This window comes from Amaranthus tricolor, chromosome 12 (assembly GCF_026212465.1).
Source record: "Amaranthus tricolor cultivar Red isolate AtriRed21 chromosome 12, ASM2621246v1, whole genome shotgun sequence".
Classification (NCBI taxonomy): Eukaryota; Viridiplantae; Streptophyta; class Magnoliopsida; order Caryophyllales; family Amaranthaceae; genus Amaranthus; species Amaranthus tricolor.
The window spans coordinates 16081176-16103553 of NC_080058.1; the positions used below are offsets into that span (position 1 = coordinate 16081176).

Here is a 22378-nt window from a genome sequence, read left to right on the forward strand (position 1 = left end):
GTTTAGATCGGTTAGATCGAAAGTAAATTTTGAAACCAAAAATAAATTTAAAAATGAAAGATTTTAAAATAATTTAGCAAATTAATTATTATAAAATTAAAATATTTGAGTGAAAAAATAATATTTTTTTAGAAATAAAAATACAAAGCTCTTTAAATAAGTATATACATAAAAATCATAAATATTATCCCCTTCAAAATTACTTTTATGTACATCCGATCTAACTCGGATTTTTCCGGGTTTAAACCGAACCGGACCGAAAGCAATCGGTTCCGATCCAAACCGCCGATTCGATCTCATTTTGCATACCCCTAGCTATACTACTTGTTTTTATTTGTTATAGTTGGTGTTTTTGTTGCTCTATAACGAAGTAGCATATTTGTTGTTCCTTATACAATTGTCATATTTGTGTTCTTCATACAATATGCATATTTGTTGTTCCAAAATAAAGTAAGGCATAATTGTTATAAATGGTGTTTTTGTTATTTCTCATACAGTAAGCATATTTATTATTGATATTAGGCATTTTTTTTTTATTATAGTACGCATTTTTGTTGTTTCATGATGAAGTAGGCATTTTTGTTGGTTATAATATGTGCGTTTGCATGCAAGACTAATAATACTTAAGTAGATGCATTTTAACATGTTAGCTAGTATGCATTATTAAAGTATATTTAATTTAGTTGTAATAGGCATTTTAACTGATACTAGTAGTTGTTTATACATATTGAAGTATTTAAACAAGTTATTTTAGGCATTTTAACTATTTTTAGAAGTTATTTATACATGTTAAAGTCGACATTTAAACTATATAAGTGGGGATTAAAAACCAATCATACTAAAAAATTCAACAAGTTACAATATGCGTTTTTACTAGTTGCAGTATGCAAAAATAGTTATTGTAGACATTTTAAATAGATCTAGTAGGCAATTGGTAATGATATAATAAGTGTTTTTAATAATTATAGTTATAGACTTATAGTTTTTACTTAATGAAGTAGATATTACAACTAGATATATTATGCAAATGAATTACTTATAGTATGTATATTTTTTAATAAATCAGGTAGGAATAAAAATCAATTTTAGTAGAAAATTCACTTCCAATAATAGGCGTTTCTAATATTTTAAGTAGGCATTTGAATATGATGTAATAGGTGTTCTTAAATTAGTAGTTATAGCAGATATTTTTACAAATAAAAGTAGATGTTTTAATTAACTGTATACAAGCAAATGATATCTTCATCAACATTTCTACAACATTTCTATTCGAATCATCAAACTCAACCATCCTATTTAAATTTTCAACAAAATATTGATTAAAATTTGTTTTCAAATTTAGAAAGAATTCAAATTGAATTCGAATATGTTAGAAACCTCCGATTTCTTGCATTCTCTTGGATTTATTTGAAATGTGAACTTATCAACTTCGATCAGAATATGAAGTTACGTCTTTTGTGAGATTCGTCTCTCAAAGAAATGATCTTCTGCTAATAAGTTAATTGCGTGCTTTTGTTTATTATAATTAGACTTTAGACAATTATAAATCTATTGTAATCTAACATAATTTAAGCAAAATAATAATAATAATCAACAAGTCTTATATGAGACTGTCTCACCATAAGAAGAGTCCATAATCTAATTGATAACTTTAAAATTATAAGTTATCACTTTAAGGTTACATGTGATCATTTTAAAAACTATAAAAAATAATCAGCTTAAAGTTATAGGTAATCACTTTAAAGTTATAAGTGATCACTTGAAGACAGTAAACATAAGTTAGATCCGCCCAATAAAGATGATCGTTGCACCAAGAAACTGTCTCATTTGAGAATTTGTGTAATAATAAAAGCCCGTTTACAACCCTTTTAAAGTCTTTTTTAACCTGTTTAAAGCTTGACCTGTCTAAGGCCTCATCCATTTACAACCCATGTATTTAATGGTCCGATCCAGGCCCCAAAGGGGCATCGGCCTGTTGCATAGATCTAATTGAGGCTCACTATATTTATAATTTATTTTTTAAAAATTTTGATTTTATATTTGTTTGTTATAACCTCAAAATCGGTGTATTAATTTCTTTGTGAATATATTAATGTTTTCTAGTTAACAAAAATACATAAATATACTTTTTCAAAATAACATAAAAAAATAATCGGAATAAAAACTCACCTACACTGTTTTTATTAAATAATATAAGTGAAATTAGAGGTGTTTATTCGGGCGAGCGGGTCAGTTTCGAACGGGCGTCATTCAATTCGGTTGTATTACGGATCGGTTATATTTCGAATGCGTGTTGCGACGGTTCATACCCGGGTCAGATCGGTTAGTCACGGTTCAGTTGAAGATCGATTATTCGAACTATTGGGTTAGTATCAGGTCGGTGTCGGTTAAAGTTCGTGTCGAGTTTCAATCGGTCTCGGGTTGTCATCGGTTAATAATTGGTTCGGTATTACCAGGTACAGATCGGGTTCGGGTATTTTTCAAGTAGAATTCGGCTACGAATTGCGAATTACTAATTACTATTGATCGAATCAGTATCAGATTAAGTTGTTCGTCATTTTTTAATTGATGATAAGGTTTCTTTAATTAAAGAAAAATAGTGAAAATGCAAATCGATTAGTGATCATTATTACATTGTTACTTTTACTTGTTTGACCGGAAATTAAAATTATAAAGTTCTATCAATTTTCATCTAATTCGATTAAAAGTAGTTAAATAAACATTGACCACTGATTATTAACTCTAAATATATGAAACCATGTATTTATAAAATTTATTTTATTAAAATATTTATGACTTTATTAGAATAACTAATAGATGATTGAATATGAGTCAATCATACTTCTATGTAAAAAAATTGGTTCAGGTTTACAACAGTTCGATCTAAACTTTCTTCGGGTTAAGTCGGTTTTAGCCGGATCGAGTTCGGTCTCGGGAATGATTCGGGTCAGATATGACTCGAGTCGGTCATTATTAGCTTCGGGTAATCTCGGTTAACAGTTATGTGTCGGTTAGAAAAATCGGTTACAGCTCGGGTTCAATTTTCCCATTTTCGGTTGTCAACCGGTTCGGGTATAGTTTCAGGTCGGGTAATGCTAGTTCGATAAACCTAAAAAAGAAACACATTTTCGGATCGATTTATTTTCGATTTCGCATTGAATTTTCGGGTCGAGTCTCTTTTGAATAGCTCTAATTACAACACATAACTTTGAAGTTAAAATAATGTCAAATCCAGTTACATGAAAGCAACTACAATTAATTAATTAAGTAGGAGTAATTATTAATCAATCTAAGCACTTAAAAAGTTTATCAATCAATAAGAATAGAATAACATAGAAACGTTTTGCTGAAAATATGTTGAATAGGAGTATTAAATAAATCAAGAATGAATTCAAATTATTAATGATATGTATAGGTTACTGCCCATTAGAAACAGGGTAGCCAATACCATGTCTTCTAGTTGGAAAAGTCACAAACAGTAAACTACAGATCAAACCCACACCAACAGGCAAAATATCAAGAACTTCTTGAACCTCATGGCTTGGCTTTGGGTAAAAACAGTTGATCACATTCTTATCTCTTGAAACCACAACCCCAAACACCATTACAGATAAAATAGCATGAACCCAATCAATAAAGCGGAGTCTATAATTGACCAAATCAGGCTTAACCTGACCACGGTAGTCGAAGAGCCACATGCCCTTGAAGGTGGCAAAGCCGTAGTAGACCTGTCCATCCGTGGCTCGAAAACTGTCTGTGAAAGAGGCAAGGAAGCAGGACAGTGATAGCACTGCGAGGAGTAGTGCAGTCATAGGCCGTGTAGCAACGTCACACTGGCCGTTGTTGGTGAAGATTGGTGTGAGAAGTTGAAATGCTAACAAAGTTCCTGTTGGTAGCAAGTTGGCTAAATTAGCCGTGCTAGCCAAGGCTCGTTGTGCTATGGATGGCTGCTCCTGCGGCTTCTGATCATTAGTGGGTCCATCCTCATCAGAGGTGGATGATAATGGTTGTTTGATGGAGGAAGGGGGAAGTCTTTGTTTAAGCTCTGACATTGTATTTTTGGTTTGATTGGACAAAATGATGAGAGAATGCTTGTACTTCTATTATTGCTTTGTATTGGAAGTTGCGAGGCAATTTGGTTGGTTAAACGTGTTAGACAACTAATTTGACTTGATTATTCAGAGTTTATGTGGCAATTTTTAATTTCTTTCCTTGTGCGTCAGTTATACTTGTATTATGTTTCTCTTGCTTAGAAGTTAGAACTATTGTTTTTGAGAATTTTTTTTTTTTGAAATATGCTAATTAAGGAGCCCAAATTGAGTTAATTCGTATAATTAAAAATTAGTATTTGCGTTAATAACTTTTAACATACATCTGCAGCATAAATTTTTCACTTAAGCGCATGACTACTGAACTATATAGTTAGAAACTTTACTTATATATAAGGGCCCTTTTTTTAATTTTTGCCTAAGCCCAAAAATTGTCAGAAACGGCATTGACTCTTATATTATGACATTTGGATAAAAGTATAATTTATTTTTGGAAAATATAAGTAGGATTAGTTGTTAGACCCGCCTTAATGACTTAATTTAGAGCTCATATTAGGGTGATATTAAGGCTTAACTAACGCTCAATTGTCTCATAGTAAAAGTTAATTGTTGTTTTGTGTATGATTTTTGGTTGGAAGGGTTGAATGATTAAGAGAAATTGTATAAAATGGATGATATTTAATAAGGGATTAAAATATGTAGATAAGATTCAAAAAAAGTGGTGGAGTCTTCGCCAAAAATAAAAATGTAAGTTTAGTGGGAAATTGATTTTTAGAAAATGTTGCTAATTCCATGGGATGAATGGAATATTACTAAATATAGAATTTATTCCTACATCAATTTTATTAATTTGAAATTTCAAATAAATTAGTTATGTTTGTTCATCTATTTTAATATTTGTAGAATATATATATTCAATAGAATTGTGTAATTAATTATAAAATGAACACAAATAAATTATACATAAAAAATAACAAAACAAATAATCATTTAGTGATGTATAAAATTTTGGTTATTCTCGTTATCATTTATATATATAAATCTGATTTTAACTATTTTCTTTTATAAGTTTACTTCCCCATCCAAGGACTCACAATAAAAAAAATCAAAATGGCGACCAAACAAAATGGTAGCTAGTTAGTCGTCAATGGCGACAAAAAAATCAAAATAGCGATCAAACAAAATGACTATAACAATTTGAATATAGAAATCTGATTATAACAATGTTCTCTATAGGCGTATAACGACCAAATGGCTACCAAAAGCTTCTTGTCGTCAAACAGTTAATCGCAAGAATAAAATAGAAGCTAGTTAGTCGTCATTAGTGATCACTAACCACAGCAAATTGGTAGCCAAATGGTAGCAACTAGCGAATCTGGCCGCCATTGGTGACCACCCAGTTGGTAGCCATATGGTCGGATGCTCCAGTTGGTATCTGGTTGCTAATTGGTAGCTAGATGGTTGTCATTTCAACTAGTGTCTGGTCGTCATTTGGTAGCCAGGTAGTCGCTAGTTCTAAGTGGTGTTTGATTGTCATTTAATGACCAGGTAGTTACCAATCCTATTGAGTTTTTGGTCGGCAATTGGTAGTTAGACAATTGTTTATCCCATTGAGAGTTTTGTTGCCAATTATTTTAATATTTATGAAATATTAGTATACTAGATATTTACCTGTGTTATGCACGAGATTATAAAACTATTTTATAAGAAAATATGTAATATTAATTTAGACACTGTTGTTAAATTAATACACATGTTATTTTGAACAGTTATATCTATAAAGTTTTAACATAACAAAAAAAATATCAACTAATTATAATACAAAATATCTTCAATTTATGTTAAATTTATCAAATAACCTAACATTAATATTTTTAATCAAAAATATTTACTAACCCTAGAAAAGAAGTGATACTTAAAGCAAAAGCTATTCATATGCTTACCAAACTTGATCATCAACATAACATATATTTGATTATTATGACATCCATAACTACACAACATGTTAACATGAAAACAAATTAAACATCATCTTCATCAATATCTTCTTTCTCTTTGCTTCCATTTCATCTCCACTCAACTCTTCAAAATTTGATCTCAATTTATAAACCTTATTTTATCCCACATCTACGTCCATAAAAAATCTGAGATAATATTACATATTTACATAGCAACGAAACAAAAACCCTTATCTTTCTCCACTTTTTATTTCAATTTTCATTCTAATTGAAATAATCAATAAACTCAACTCTTAAAACACCATCGACTATTTCTTAAGTATGTGGGATGCACTAAATGAAGACTTTGAAATTCAATCATATAAATAAGGCAAGCTATTCTTAAAGATTTGTCTTTTCATCTTCAATATAATTAAATTTAAAAGACAAACAATTTTATTTTCTAGCATATGTATGTTTATACAAAGAAAAATGAATTAAATTGATGAAGACTAAGCGTTTCAATACAATTAAATTTAATTGATATTTAAGAATTTCAATGCAAAAAAGACATAGGAAAATTAATTTGAGCGGCAAATTGTGTTGTATATAAATGTCATGTGGCACAAAATTTTCTGGATTATAATATGTATATGATTGATTAATTTCAAAACTAATTAGTACCCTAATTGATATTAATTAATATTTTATTGTCATTTATTAAATTATTGTTATTTATTAACTTAATATATATTTATTTAAGCATAATGACAAATTGATAAACACTTAATTTGTTGTCGTAATAACACCAATAATCAATCTTCGAAAGATCCTTGGATTTACATTGGACTTCTGGCCCAAAGTAATGAGAGGCGAAGTATGTTGCTTTCTCTATTGGGCATTACTATTTGTCGCCATCCTTTTCATTTTATCGTCACCCCCTTCTAATGAAATTATGAATTTTCCCCTGAACTTTAAAAATTTTCAAATTTGCCATTAGAGTAAATAACACTATTATCAACTAAATTAATAAAAAAATTATTAATAAAATATTAAAAATTAATTAACAACTGAATTTTAATTAATATATTATTATTATATTAAAAAATAATTAAACATTCAAATAAAATTATTTAAATTCAAAACCAATTATTATAATAACATCATCATAATATAATATTATATTAAAAAAATAATTTATTACAACATTTATTTAAATAACAATAACTTAAAAAATAAATTAATTAAACAAAAAAATTTCAAAAAAAAAAATTTAGTACCAGTCGCACAAATAGTGCGACTCGACCTAGGTACAGTCGCACTTTTTGTGCGACTGGTATTTTTTTTTTCAATTTTTTTTATTTTTTTTATTTATATTATTATTGTTATTATTATTATTATTATTATTATTATTATTATTATTATTATTATTATTGTTATTATAATTATTATTATTTTTGTTCTTATTATTATTATTATTATTATTATTATTATTATTATTATTATTATTATTATTATTATTATTATTATTATTATTATTATTATTGTGGTTGTTATTATTATTATTATTAAATTATTATTTTTTGTTTTAATTATTATATATAATTTATTTTTTTAAATATTATTATTATTATTATTATTATTATTATTATTATTATTATTATTTAAATAAAAATAACTTAAAAAATAAATTAATTAAACAAAAGAAATTTTATAATTCGAAATTAAAAAAAAATACTAGTTGCACAAAAAGTGCAACTGTACCTAGGTACAGTCGCACTTTTTGTGCGACTCGACCTAAGTGCAGTCACACTTTTTGTGCGACTGGTATTATTTATTTTTTTTTAAAAAATTTATTAATTTTATTTATATTATTATTGTTATTATTATTATTAATATTTTTTTTGTTATTATTATTATTATTATTATAATTATTATTATTATTATTATTATTATTATTATTATTATTATTATTATTATTATTATTATTATTATTATTATCATTATTAATATTATTGTGATTGTTATTATTATTATTAAATTTTTTTTGTTTTAATTATTATATTTAATTTATTTTTTTAAATATTATTATTATTTTTTTTTTGAGAAATAAGATTATATTTCATCAAGAAACAACCATATACAAGAATATGGAAACAAATGATGCAAATCCATCATGAGCATAAACTATGGCCACCTTCTAGGAAGGGTTCCAAAGCAATGCTAAATCATTTGTAGCATCATTCAAAAGAAGACAAAGGAAATTACAAGGCTTTGAGCCAATCTATATGTCTATTGTCATCATTACATAATTGGAGAATTCTATTCTTAACAATCCATTTAATATGACCAACCATCTGTGTTGTGGCTGTTGCTTCTTTTTGCCTCCAGATTATATCATTACTGAGTTTCCAGATTGCATACACCGTGGCTGCAATAGCCACCACCACCGTAAGCTTCTTCAATCTTGCTCCCTTTATGTTCCAGCCTTTTTGTAGAAGGTGTTGCAACGAGTGGGTCTGAAAATTACAGTCGAGCCATTGCATAACCTGTTTCAGAATCGCAACAGTAGAAGAGCAATTAAAGAACAGGTGATCATGAGTTTCAATATCAGTTTTACAAAGGACACAAGTAGCATCATCCACCAAATTGAATTTAAGAAGTCTGTCTCTCGTGAGCAGCCTTCCTCTCACAGTTAGCCAAGTGATGAATCGATGTTTAGGCACAGAAAACCTACACCAAACAGGTCTGCTCCAGGGTACACTGATTCCGGTAGGTTGTAGCTGATTATACACACCCTTGATGCTATAGTGCGTGTTGGGCTGCTGGTGAACAATGGAGATGATTTCTTCACGTAATTTACATATCCTTTTCCACACCCAACTCGCAGTGATGGGAGGCCTGTGATCCTCCCATTGTTGCTCTTTGATATACACCGCATGAACCCATTTAACCCACAAATTATCCTTCTTTTGGCTAATGGACCAGATTTGTTTACCAATAGCTGCCTTGTTCCATAACCAGATATTCCTAATATTCAGACCCCCCCTCTTTTCTAGAAAGACATAGATTTTCCCAAGCAATATTTCCATGTTTAGTACTATCGCTAACTCCATGCCAAAGGAAATGTTGACACACACTATTTATTTTTTTGATGACTGTTTTAGGAAGAATAAAAATCTGAGACCAGTACGTACAGATGGATATAAGAATAGAATTCACCAATTGTAATCTACCACTGTAAGAGAGGTTCCGAGAGCTCCATAGCTTGATCCTCTTGCACATTTTGTCAATGAGAACCTCACACTCCCTGGGAGTGATCTTCTTGGTGTCCATTGGGACCCCAAGGTAAGTGAAAGGGAGCTTGCCTATCCTAAAGCCAGAGAACTTACCAATCATCTCTTGTTCACTTGTTGTCATGCCTGCAAGAAAAATTTCTGACTTTTCCGCACTAATCTGCAAGCCTGTGGTGTCTGAGAAGAGTTTAAGACTACTGATCATCATGGTAATGGAGTCAATATCACCCCTACAAAAGAGAAGCATATCATCTGCAAACCATAGGTTATTCAGTCTGAGAGATTTGCATCTTGGGTGAAATTTAAATCCTGGGAGATTGGCAGCTTGTTGAAGGATTCTAGTTCCATATTCCATACAGAGGGTGAACAACAGGGGTGAGAGTGGGTCACCTTGTCTGAGGCCTCTTTTTGGTAGGATAAGAGGAGTAGGATTACCATTGATGAGTAAGGAGTAGGCAGGAGTGGTGATGCATGTCATCACCATCTCTATGAAGTGAGTAGGAAAACCTAGATGGGTGAGCATGTCTTCAATAAAGCTCCACTCGACCGTGTCATAAGCCTTGGTAATATCAAGCTTCATGAGGCACCCTCGTTGCTTCTGACTCGGTCTATAAAGTTTGACCAGGTCCTGACAGAGGAGAACATTGTGAATTATATTCCTACCAGATACAAAAGCACCTTGATTCGAGCTGATCACTGTGGGAAGGACCTTGCTCAGTTGAGAACAAATAAGCTTGGTAATGCATTTGTAGATAACAGTGCAACAAGCTATAGGTCTATAATCCTTGACTGACTTTGGAACATTCACCTTGGGAATGAGAGTAACAGCAGTTATGTTGATTTCTCTGAGCAGTTTCCTAGTACGGAAAGCATCCTGAATTGCCCATGATATCTCATTTCCTATGATATCCCAAGAGTGTTGGAAAAAAGCACTATTATAACCATCCAGTCCGGGAGCCTTGTTTTTGTTGATCGAGAAAATAGCTTTCTTGATATCTTCCTGTGAAAATATACAGTCAAGAAGCAAATGTTGGTTATTCTCCAGACAACGGCCCTGCTTGATAATATGATCATAAACAACACATCTGCTCTCCATTGTGGTACCTAGTAGGTGAGTATAAAAATCAATGAAGGAGTTAGTGATAAGAGTAGGATTATCAACCCAGACGCCATCCATATCATACAAAGCTAAGATAAGGTTGTTCTTTTTTCTGCCCTTGATGTAATTGTGAAACAATTTGGTGTTCTCATCACCCTCTCTTAGCCAATGGAGCTTTGCTTTCTGCATTAAAATCATCTGATAATCATGATTAGTGTTCTGGAAAATAGCTGCTGCTATCTTTTCCTCATGTGCCAGATTGGGGTCACTGGGATTTTGGTGTAAAGCTTCTTGTGCTTGAAGTAGGGCTGTTTTTGCATCCTTAAAAGCTATGGCAAGGGAGGACTCGGTTCTTCCATCCATTGCTTTGAGCAGGGGCTTCAGCTTCTTCAATTTCTGAATAGCTTTAAACATTCTAGTGCCCTCACAAGTAAGATTCCATGCGTACTTGACTATCTCTGTGAAAAGTTTATGGGTCACCCAATGATTATAAAATTTGAAAGGCTTAAGGCCATGGTGCGCTTTCACTGTGGTGATCACCATAGGGCTGTGGTCAAAATCCCCTTTTGGGCAGAACTGAACTATAGCCTCTTGAAATGTGGTCTCCCAAAGTTGGTTGCATAAGAATCTATCAATCTTCGATAGGACTCTGTTGCACCCATCCTGCTTGTTATTCCAGGTATAGAATCTCCCTATGCTCTTGACATCATGAAGTCTGCATTGATGCATACACTTAGCCATCGGTCGAATATCTTTTTCTCACACAAAGGAACCAGCTCTATCATCAAAGTGCATGATAGCATTGAAATCTCCACCTACACACCATGGTTTGGAATGGGTAGCAGCTGTATCTGAAAGAAAATTCCATAGGCAGTTTCTTTTTTGAACATCATTATGGCCATATACAAAAGTACAAAGAAACTTCATTTTAGTAGCATTAACCAAAATTTCAGTGTGGATAAATTGATCTGTCATACCTAAAACATCAATAGTGAAAACATGAGGGTTCCAAGCAACAATAATTCTACCATTATAATGATGAGCATGATTAGAAATTAAATTCCAGTCGGGACATAAGCTAAGGTAAATATTACCAAGGTTGGCTCTTTTTACCCTAGTCTCAAGAAGGCTAAATAATTGGATTTTGTGGTAGGAGAAAAATTCTTTGACCTTCCTCCTTTTGTCCAAGTCATTTAGCCCTCTTACATTCCAAATAAAGAGCTTATCCATGCCCAGTAGGGGGGTTATCCAGCTCCCCATGGGAATGCGTAGCACTTACCTCTAACGGCATGGTATTGCCATCCATTGTTTCTGGCTCCTCTGTATTTTCCCCTGTTAATATGTCAAATTTGTTGTTCACAGACAATATACCCTCAGTCGCAGTACAGGTCAGTCTCTGTGGTGATGAGGGTTTTCGCTTTGTAGCAGTAAATCCCTCATCCTCCTGTTGTTTGTCATTTTGGTACTGCGTGGCCTGCTGAATCTGTTGCTGTGTTTGTATCAAGGCTTGGGTTTGTTTGACTTTTGGAACCCATTTTGTTACGGTGGCTGATACCCCTCTCTTACAGATTTTCCCTTCATGCCCAAACCTTCTGCACAAGTTACAAAGCACAGGTTTCCAATAATATTGCACTACCTGATTAATAGTGCAACCTTTTTCATTAATGAAGGTAATAGAGTCAGGCAAGGGGCCATCCAATTCAGTTTCAATTAGAACACGGGCATACTGCAGTTTGTCCTTGTTGAGTGTGGAGTTATCAGGTTTGATAAATTTTCCAACACCACCACATATTTTAGTCAAAGCTTTAACACCCCAGTATTTCAGGTCTAGGCCAGGTAATTTGATCCACATGGGTATAGTTCTAACCTCATCCTTCATAACATCTATATCAGGAGACCATGGTTTCATGATCAAAGGTTTTGAATCAAAGAAAATATGATCACCATTTGCTACCTTAAGCATGTTATCTTTAGTATGAAATCTGGCTAAGTACACCCCTTTCCCGATTCCAACCAGCTTGTCAAAATGTTGGTGTTTCCACATTCTCTGGGCAAATCCCTCCATAACTTTGAGCGGGGGGTTTGCGCCCAATACATAACAGATCAAGGCAGACTCCCAATAGCAAATTTCATCAACTATATCATCAAAATCAATGGTGGGTAGGGTACCTGATTTGAATGGCTCGCCTGCAGTGGGCTCTGTTCTGGCATTCTGTTCTTTGGCGCATTCCACTGTTGTACCTTTCAGAGTGTCAATCCAGCTCTTCATTTTCGAATTAATTGATGAAGGTGGTTCAGAAACACGCGGCACTGCAGCTTCTGGTGATGAAGGTGGTTCAGAAACACGCGGCGCTGCAGCTTCTGGTGACTTCCCCTTCGAATGCTCAAACGATTTTCCGTTTGATTTAGTGGCCTGCTTTGCACTCGCCTGACCTTCCTCTCGTTCCTAAGCTTTGAGACTCTGCAGGTTCTGGGCAGCTCCATCATCATCACTGTCATCCACAGAAGATCTGGATGTTTCGGAAGATCGATTGCAAATCGCCTCTTCGACAATGGCTGCCGGTGATTGTTGCTTTCCTACCACTTTCCGAGGTCGCCCCCTTCGTCCCATCGATTTCAGGCCACCGGGATTGCTGGTTGAGGTGCCGCCGTCAATCGTGAACCCTAGAATCGTCATTATTATTATTATTATTATTATTATTATTATTATTATTATTATTATTATTATTATTATTATTATTATTATTATTAGTATAAAAATAAGAAATTTTAAGTCCAATGTCAAAGTTGTAATTTTTTAAATTACAGGGGCACATTCATAATTTCATTCGAGGGGGTGGCGATAAAATGAAAAAGGTGGCGACAAATAAGAATCGGGTTCTCTATTACATAAAAAATTGAAGCCTCCACATGTGCCCTTTTCACATTAAGATTCAAATGGCGCGGGTATCTAAAATATATTTATAATTACTATTAGAACAAAATAATGTTGACATTATTACTATTTAATATTTGTTATGTATCACAATCTCAATAAAAATTTTCCTTCCAAAACTCAATGATAATGTCATAAAAGCTGCTCAGCATGTCATTTTTTTTGGTAAAATTCTCTTTACTCATTGACAAAGATTGTCAAACTATCTCTTAGGCATGCGAAAATTTTATTTTCAAACTCATCATGTCTTCTATGGCTAACATTTAAGTATCGACTGATTCACAGCCGAGATATAATGGTTGTTTTGCAACTTGGACCATGTCAAAGAACTCTCTTGATTAAGGATTCAAATCTTCATCGATGTGTTTTGATGATTGTATATTTTCCGATACAATGTCATGTTGTGGAAGAAAATCATGAAAGATGTCTACGTACTCACAGCTTTATCGTACACCATTGCACAAATTGATTTTGAGTTGTGATCGATTGTAGTGAAACCTCAATCATAATGATATCATACATATCATGAAAATTTAAAATACAATTTATTCCCATTCTCATAATTTAGTAATTATAATCAAACGAGCCGTTAAGGTATAACAAATTTGATTGTGTTGCACTTGATTTGACAACTCATGAATGCATTGAGTTGTGTGTGCTTCTATCCTCTTGAATTGTAACACACTTGTTTTTACTTGTATATCTTGCACTATATATATGTGCATCTTCTTGTATACTGAGTAGCACAATGAAATAGGAGATAGATCTATATAACTTTCTCAATCCATTATACTACTTTTTTCCTTATATTCTCCCTACCTTTTAACACTTTATCAGCACGAATTTTTTCGCTCTAAAAAAATCAAAGAAGAAAATAAATGCCTTGGAATTAACAGGAAACAAGATTATACAATGGGCTTCAGATGTCAAATTATATCTAAAAGGAAAAAGTTTATTATACACAATAATTGAACTTAATCCTGCCGACAAAGGAAAGGGTATTGAAAGAGATTCCATAAAAATTGAGGAAGATAAGGCAAAAACTGCATCAATTTTGAGACATCATTTAACCGACAGTCTCAAACACGAATACATCAATTATGAGGACCCAAAATTACTTTGGAAAGAGCTAAATGAAAGATTTGGCCATAATAAAGTGTACTTCTCCCAAAGGCCATCGATGAATGGAGGGAGTTAAGATTTCAGAATTTCAAATCAATTAGTGATTATAATTCAGCCCTTCATCTGATAAAATCAAAATTAGTCTATTGTGGACAACTAATAACAAATGAAGAAATGATAGAAAAAACATTATCAACCTTTCACGTAAATAGCATTTTGTTACAACAACAATATCGTGAAAGGCATTTCAAGAAATATCATGAATTGCTGAAAACACTTCTTGTTGTGGAACAAAATAATGAATTATTATTAAAAAATCACAACAAGAGACCTGTAGGGTCTATGCCCTTTAATGAGACAAATATGATTGAGAGGAATGTGCACCATCGAGGTCGTGAGAACTATTTCATAAGAAGCAGAGGTCGTGGAAAATATCACGAAAAGGCGGCTTGAATATTTTTAAACAAGGAAATTTCTATGGCCGTGGTCGTGGTCGTGGTCACGGACTTGGTCGTGGCTGCGGACGTAGCCACATTTATGAAAGAAATATATTTTCCCCTTGAAATGATAATTTTAAACAAGTCCAGAAACACAAAAGCACATGTAACAGATGAGGCATGACTGGACAATAGAGGCGAACTTGTCGTACCGCCAAACATTAAGTGGATTTTATATCAATCTTCCCAGAAAAACAAAGGAAAAAGGGCAGAAGCAAATTTTGTAAATGAAGTAAGTACATCTGGGCCCACCTTAGATGTCTCCGATTTCTTTAATGAGGATGTGAACCTCCACAAACTTGATCCCCAAGAAGAAGATAATTACATCTTTTGAGATGACTAGATGCATTTTTTTGTTTCTCTAACTTGTTTTCCTTTTTTTTTTTTTAATTTGATAAGTTTTAATTCTGTACTTATGTTTTTGTATTGAGTATTATGTCCTTATATTAATAATATAATTTTTTTTCTTCTCTTGTCTTAGAAAAGGAAATGTCGTCGGTAAATGGATCATTTCGTTGCCTCCTGGACGGTGGAGCAACACATACGATATTGAAAAATTGAGAATATTTTTCAAACTTAAAATTGCTTCAGGCAAATGTCAATGCCATATCAGGAACAACAAATTTAATTGAAGGCACTGGAAAAGCATGCATCATACTCCCTATAGGGACAGAATTAGTAATAAATGATGGACTATACTCGAGTAAATCTCGAAGAAATCTTATCAGTTTCAAGGCAATACGCCAAAATGGTTACCATATGGAAACTAAAAACCATAAATGAGAAAGAATTCTTATTCCTTACAACAAAAAGTAATGGCACAAAAATTATCCTTGAAAGGATGTCAGCATATTCATCGAGGTTGTATCTCACTCATATACGCTAGATCGAAATAAATGTGATAAGACTAGACAATAAAGAGCTATTCACTCTATGGCATGACCGCTTAGGTCATCCTGGCACTGGAATGATGCATGAAATAATAGAAAATTCAGTCGGGTATCCACTAAGAAATATCAAGATTCCCAAGTCAAATGAGCTCTTATGCACCTCTTGTTCTCTTGGAAAATTTATTACTAGACCATCAATAAATAAGATTGTTAGTGAATCTCCTAGATTTCTTGAAAAAATTCAAGAAGATATACGTGGACCAATTTATCCACCATGTGGACCTTTTAGATACTTCATGGTCTTAATGGACGCTTCCAAAAGATGGTCACATGTAAGCCTTCTATTAAGTAGAAATAATGCATTTGCAAAACTACTTGCACAAATCATGTAATTGAAAAATCATTTTCCTGATTATACAATAAAAAGTATTAGATTGGAATTAAAGTGGAACACCCTGTGCCACATGTTCACACACAAAATGGTCTTGCTGAATCCTTAATTAAAAGATTGCAATTAATTGCAAGACCACTTCTAATGAAATCAAAATTACCATCATAGGCCTGGGGTTATGCAATATTACATGCAGCATCATTGATTAGGCTAAGACCTACAACTTATCATAAATATTCGCCAATGCAATTAGTATAGCAGGTTATGAACCAAATATTTCACATTTGAAAATCTTTGGATGCGCTGTATATGTGTCCATTACTTCCCCCCAACGTGCAAAAATGGGTCCGCAAAGAAGAATGGGAATATATGTCGATTTTGAATCTCCATCAATCATTCGATATCTTGAACCATTAACTGGTGATCAATTTCAAGCTAGATTTGCTGATTGCCACTTTAATGAGACAATATTCCCATCCTTAGGGGGAGAGAATGTGGACTTACAGAAAAGAATTATGAAACTTATTTGGAAAGCAACGCATTTAGAATATTTAGACCCAAAAACAAAATTATGTGAACAAGAAGTACAACAATTGTTCATCTACAAAGTGTTGCTAACCAATTACCTGATGCGTTTATAGATACTAAGAAAGTTACAAAATCACATATACCAGCAGCAAATACTCCTGCTCGAATAAAAATTCCTGATGAAAAGGCAAAAAGTGATGAAATTGTTATGCAAAGAAAGCGTGGAAGGTCACTTGGTTCAAAAGATTTAAAACCAAGAAAATTGAGAAAACAAGAAAGTGCACCAAATGATACTCAAAATGAAAGTGAGAATAAAAGAGAAAATCAAGATATCTCCGATAATGAAAAAGATGAAAATTATGAAACCTTAATAAATTATATTTTCTCCAAGAAAAAATGGAATCGAAAGAGGATCATTCCAAATGAATTCTTTGCTTATTCCGTAGTTATTGATATAATAAATGATGAAAATGATCTTGAAGCAATGTCGATAAATGAATGTAGAAAAAGACCTAATTGGCCAAGATGGAAAGAAGCAATTGACGCAGAGTTAAAATCATTAGAAAAAAGAGAAGCTTTTAGCAAATTTTACAAACTCCAAAAGGCGTAAAACCTGTAGGCTTCAAATGGGTATTTGTAAGAAAAAAAAATGAGAAAAATGAAATTTTCAGATACAAGGCAAGACTTGTAGCCCAAGGTTTTTCTCAAATGCCAAGAATTGATTATGAAGAAACATATTCCCCAGTAGTTGATGCAACCACCCTCAGATTTTTGGTAAGTTTAATAGTTTCTCAATGCCTACACATGAGATTGATGGATGTCGTAACTACATATTTATATGGGTCACTTGACACAGACATCTATATAAAGGTCCCTGAAAGACTAAACTTACCAATAAAGAATGTACCTAGAGAAATGTTTTCTATAAAATTAAAGAGATCATTGTATGGATTAAAGCAATCTGGGCGAATGTGGTATAATCGTTTGAGTGAATACCTTATGAAAGCAGGATTCAAAAATAACCAAATTAGTCCATGTGTATTCATCAAACGATCTCAATCAGGTTTCATAATAATTCTTGTGTATGTAGATGATTTAAATCTGATTGGAACTCCAAAGAAATTGAAATAACAGCTCAATATTTGATGAGGGAGTTTGAGATGAAGGATTTAGGAAAAACTAAATTTTGTCTTGGACTACAAATTGAACATTTGAAACGCGGAATATTTGTCCATCAGAGCAATTATATTGAGAAAGCTTTAAAACGATTTTACATGGACAAGGCTCATCCACTAAGTTCCCCAATGGTGATACGATCACTAAACATAAAGGATGACCCATTTCGTCCACAAGAAGAAAATGAAGAAATTTTAGGCCCTGAAGTGCCATACTTGAATGCCATTGGTGCTTTAATGTACTTAGCAAATAATACAAGACCTGATATAGCATTTTCTGTAAATTTGTTAGCTAGGTATTGTAATGCACCAACAAAAAGACATTGGAATGGGATAAAACATCTATTTCGATACCTAAAGGTAACTATAGACCTTGAATTATTTTTCCAATCAGGAAATGATGCCATACTAACTGGATATACTGATGCAAGATATCTATCTGATCCACATATGGCCAAGTCACAAACTGGATATGTATTTACATATGCAGGAACCGCAATATCTTGGAAATCAACAAAACAAGCTGTAACGGCTACATCCTCAAATCATGCAGAACTTATAGCTTTATATGAAGCCAGTCGAGAATGTGTATCGTTGAGATCCATGATCGGCCAACTTCAAAAAGATTGTGGTTTAAACGATACAACTAGGGCACCAACTACAATTTATGAAAATAATGATGGATGTATCAACCAAGTCAGAGAAGGATACATCATCAGGGGAGACAGAACAAAACACTTGTCACCCAAAATTATTCTTCGCACACGATCTGCAGAAAGATAAAAGATATAAGTCCAAGAAATTCAATCATATGAAATTCCCACATATATGTAATGCATTAAAGGGGGAGTGTTACAATTGATTTGACATTTCATGAATGCATTGCGTTGTGTGTATTTCTATCCTCTTTAATAATAACTAGACCTGGGAAAACGGTCGGTCGGTCGGGTTTTGGGTCGGATCAATTTCGGTCGGGTCATTTTCGGGTCGGGTCAGTTTCGGATCAGGTCAGTTTCAGGTCGGATCACTCTGGGTTTCGGGTAGGTTCGGATTGACCCAACGGGTTACCATAAAACATTAGAATATCCAATCGAATAATTCAACATAAAAAAAAATCATTAAAATGTCTAAAAAGAATCATTAGAGAAATTACATGTACGATTTTCAAAAAATAGTTGGTATGTCAGGTTCATTTAAGTGCAAGAAAAATAGGGGAATTAATACTTATTTTGAAAGACTTGTAAGATACGCGCTTTATAAAAGTTATTTTGTTTATTATAATTGTAACGTTAGATAAAAATGACGTTAAAATTATCTTCACAATTTTCATGTTGGAAAGATATACAACTAACTAAGTACTTATTTCGTCTTATAAGATACGCGTTTTATAATTTAGGGTAGCGACATTCGTTTTTTGAAAAGCTCATTCAAACGTGCGAAAAGTTCGTATAAATTATATTGATTTTCTTACTGAAATGTAGAAGAATTAAAAACTCATTTGACTGATTTAACAAGATACATGTATTCAATTAAGATGATTATAACATCCTGTTTTTAAAGAAAAATAATTACGATGGCTAAAAAGACGTTAAATATGTGTTTTTTGAGATCTATTGATGAGTTTTAGGGTTCAAGTGATATACTCAATATGTTGAGATACTTTGAAAACTAAAATTTTATTTGAAATGAATTCTAACATTGAAATTACTCTAAAAATTGATATTAAATCTGTCAAAACGGGTCGGTTTCCGGTCGGGTCATTTTTGGTCGGGTAATTATCGGGTCGGTCATGTTTTGGATTAAGTCGCTTTCGGGTCGGTCGGGTTCGAGTTTTGTCGGGTCGGGTCCCGGGTTCATTTTCGGGTCGGATCAAATTTTCCCAGGTCTAATAATAACACACTTATTTTTACTTGTATATCTTGCAATATATATATATATATATATATATATATATATATATATATATATATATATATATATATATATATATATATATATATATATATATATATATATATATATATATATATATATATATATATATATATATATATATATATATATATATATATATATATATATATATATATATATATATATATATATATATATATATATATATATATATATATATATATGCATCTTCTTGTAATACTGAGTAGCACAATGAAATATAAAAAGTTTCTTAAGGATGAATACTGTTCATCATTTACTAATGAACAGTACAATCACTGTTTACTCAGTTTTCTGATTTCCAGTTCTCAGTTTCCCATTTTCCTCTTCTTTGAGTTCTTCATTTACATCACGTTTCCATTTCTCACTTCCCATTTCCACCATTGCTTTGCTTCCTAATTCGTTAGATCATGTGAGTTGCTTTCTTTAGGTATTTTGGCATCCTATGAGTTCATTTCCCATTCCAACACAAACCAATTCTCATTTTCTTCTTAATTCTTCTTCAGAGATTTCTAAGAAATGAAATTTTAAGGTCAAACCACTTTCACTTTTCTTTCTCAGTTTGGTTCGTCTTCTTCTCACTCATTTCTTTCTGATGATTGTCCCTCATTTCTTTTCTCAGTCTGGTTCGTCTTATTCTCACTCATTTCGTTCTGATGATTGTCCCTCATTGCTTCCTGATTCTCGCTTCTGCTTCCAGGAAGAGTGCTTGAGCTTCCGTAATCTTCGGATGATTATCCATATTAAAATCAAAAACCGGCCCCTGTTCTTGTTCAAACCTTTTTGCAAAGTACTTTCTGATTTCCGACTTAAGGTTTGAGACCCCATGTACACTCCTGCCATTGATATTTATCTGAATAATCTCGTTCCTTTTTCTCTTGTAAATTGTCGAAGCATGAAAGAATTTTGTATTGTGGTCTTTCATGTTGAAGCCATATGTCTGGCTTTTTGACTCCACACTCTTTCTCTTCTTATGAGCCACAAGTGAAGAAGGCTATTACCAGCATTCAACCTGGCCGTTTCCATATTATTGAGTTCCCTATCATCACTTAGTCTTTCAAGGCTGTGTATAACCGATTCTAGCTCAGAAATTTTGTTATCCATGGTGTCAAAATGTTCTTTTCTCCATGTATTGAGAGGGGCCTTGAGGATTTTCATCTTGTTGTGCAGGGACATATTTGGGATGTTTCTCCATTCATTGATGAGGAAGCTTTTGAAGTTCGAATTTGAGAACCATGCATCATAGCATCTAAAAGGTTTGGGGCCCCAGTTGGTGCTAGGTTCGAGAGATAGGTGTAGCGGGTTATGATCAGAAAAGCTTCTTTTTAGACCCACCATACTCATATTTGGGAATTTCGTCAGCCATGACTGGCAGCAGAGGCCTCTATCTTTTTTGCTTTTGGATTCATTTCGTCTCCATGTGAATTTAATACCATGCAGGGGTATATCGATCAAGCCCAAATCAACAATCCATTCTGCGAATTCTCTCATGCTTAGGTTGCATCTAAATGATCCAATTCTCTCCCTATCGTGTAAGATGACATTAAAATCACCCAACAGAAGGACAGGTTTATTAACAGCTATCACTAATTGGTTAAGCTCCTCAAACAAATGATATCTTCCTACTCTGTCGTTTTGCCCATATATCACTCCCACATAACATTCGAAATTATGTTTGTTGATACGACCTTCTAATAGGATCCACCTATTGCCCATATGTTCATTTAGGGCATTGAAAGTTCTCGTGTCCCAAATTGCAATGAACCCACCTCCATTCGTATTGCTAGCATACACCACGCACATGTTAAACTCGTGGTTACCCCACATTCTTTTCATCCTACTTCTCATGGAGTTTTTATGCTTCGTCTCAACGAGGCCCATAAACGTTACTGTTTGCTGGTTTACTAATTTCCTAATAACTATGCTCCTTTCACCTTTTCCAATGCCACGTATATTCCAAAACAAGCAATTCATATTAAACAAAGCAATTTCCAAATTATACGAATTGCATCTGGCACTTATACAGTTTTGCCATCCATGATTAAGAGTCTTTTCGACTTTCTGAGGCCAGCTACCACAGCCTCTTCATCATTTGTTGAGATACCCACAAATTTTGCAGTACTCCATGTGTTCTGGGCTTCCAATAAACCCTTTGATGATGATTGAGGGGGTTTTTGTAGACTACATTGATTTTGTTGCATTTTATTTTTTGGCCTTCCTCGTGTGGTCTTTGGTGGGTTATATATATATATATATATATATATATATATATATATATATATATATATATATATATATATATATATATATATATATATATATATATATATATATATATATATATATATATATATATATATATATATATATATATATATATATATATATATATATATATATATATATATATATATATATGTATGTATATATATATATATACATATATATATATATATATATATATATGTATGTATATATATATATATATATATGTATATATATATAT

General features: G+C 32.6%; 2 protein-coding genes across 2 annotated transcripts; both read right to left on the minus strand.

The window, feature by feature from the left end:
• Positions 1-2847: 2847 nt before the first annotated feature.
• LOC130828862 (protein DMP3-like) lies at positions 2848-4135 on the minus strand. Its single transcript, XM_057694882.1, has one exon. It carries the CDS (start codon positions 4050-4052, stop codon positions 3417-3419), a length of 636 nt encoding a protein of 211 aa, XP_057550865.1. The 5' UTR covers positions 4053-4135; the 3' UTR covers positions 2848-3416.
• Positions 4136-20793: 16658 nt separating this feature from the next.
• LOC130828632 (uncharacterized) lies at positions 20794-22073 on the minus strand. The gene is made up of 2 exons (XM_057694597.1): positions 21905-22073; positions 20794-21806 (listed from the first exon to the last, which is right to left on the minus strand). The coding sequence occupies exons 1-2, from the start codon at positions 22071-22073 to the stop codon at positions 20794-20796; spliced, it is 1182 nt and encodes a 393-aa protein (XP_057550580.1).
• Positions 22074-22378: the final 305 nt, after the last annotated feature.

Coding starts and splice junctions, on each gene's coding strand:
- LOC130828862 (XM_057694882.1), bottom strand. CDS start 4,052: ATGTCAGAGCTTAAACAAAGACTTCCCCCTTCCTCCATCAAACAACCA.
- LOC130828632 (XM_057694597.1), bottom strand. CDS start 22,073: ATGCAACAAAATCAATGTAGTCTACAAAAACCCCCTCAATCATCATCA. Junction 21,807..21,904: donor AAGACTCTTAATCATGGATG/GCAAAACTGTAT, acceptor GCATTGGAAAAG/GTGAAAGGAGCATAGTTATT.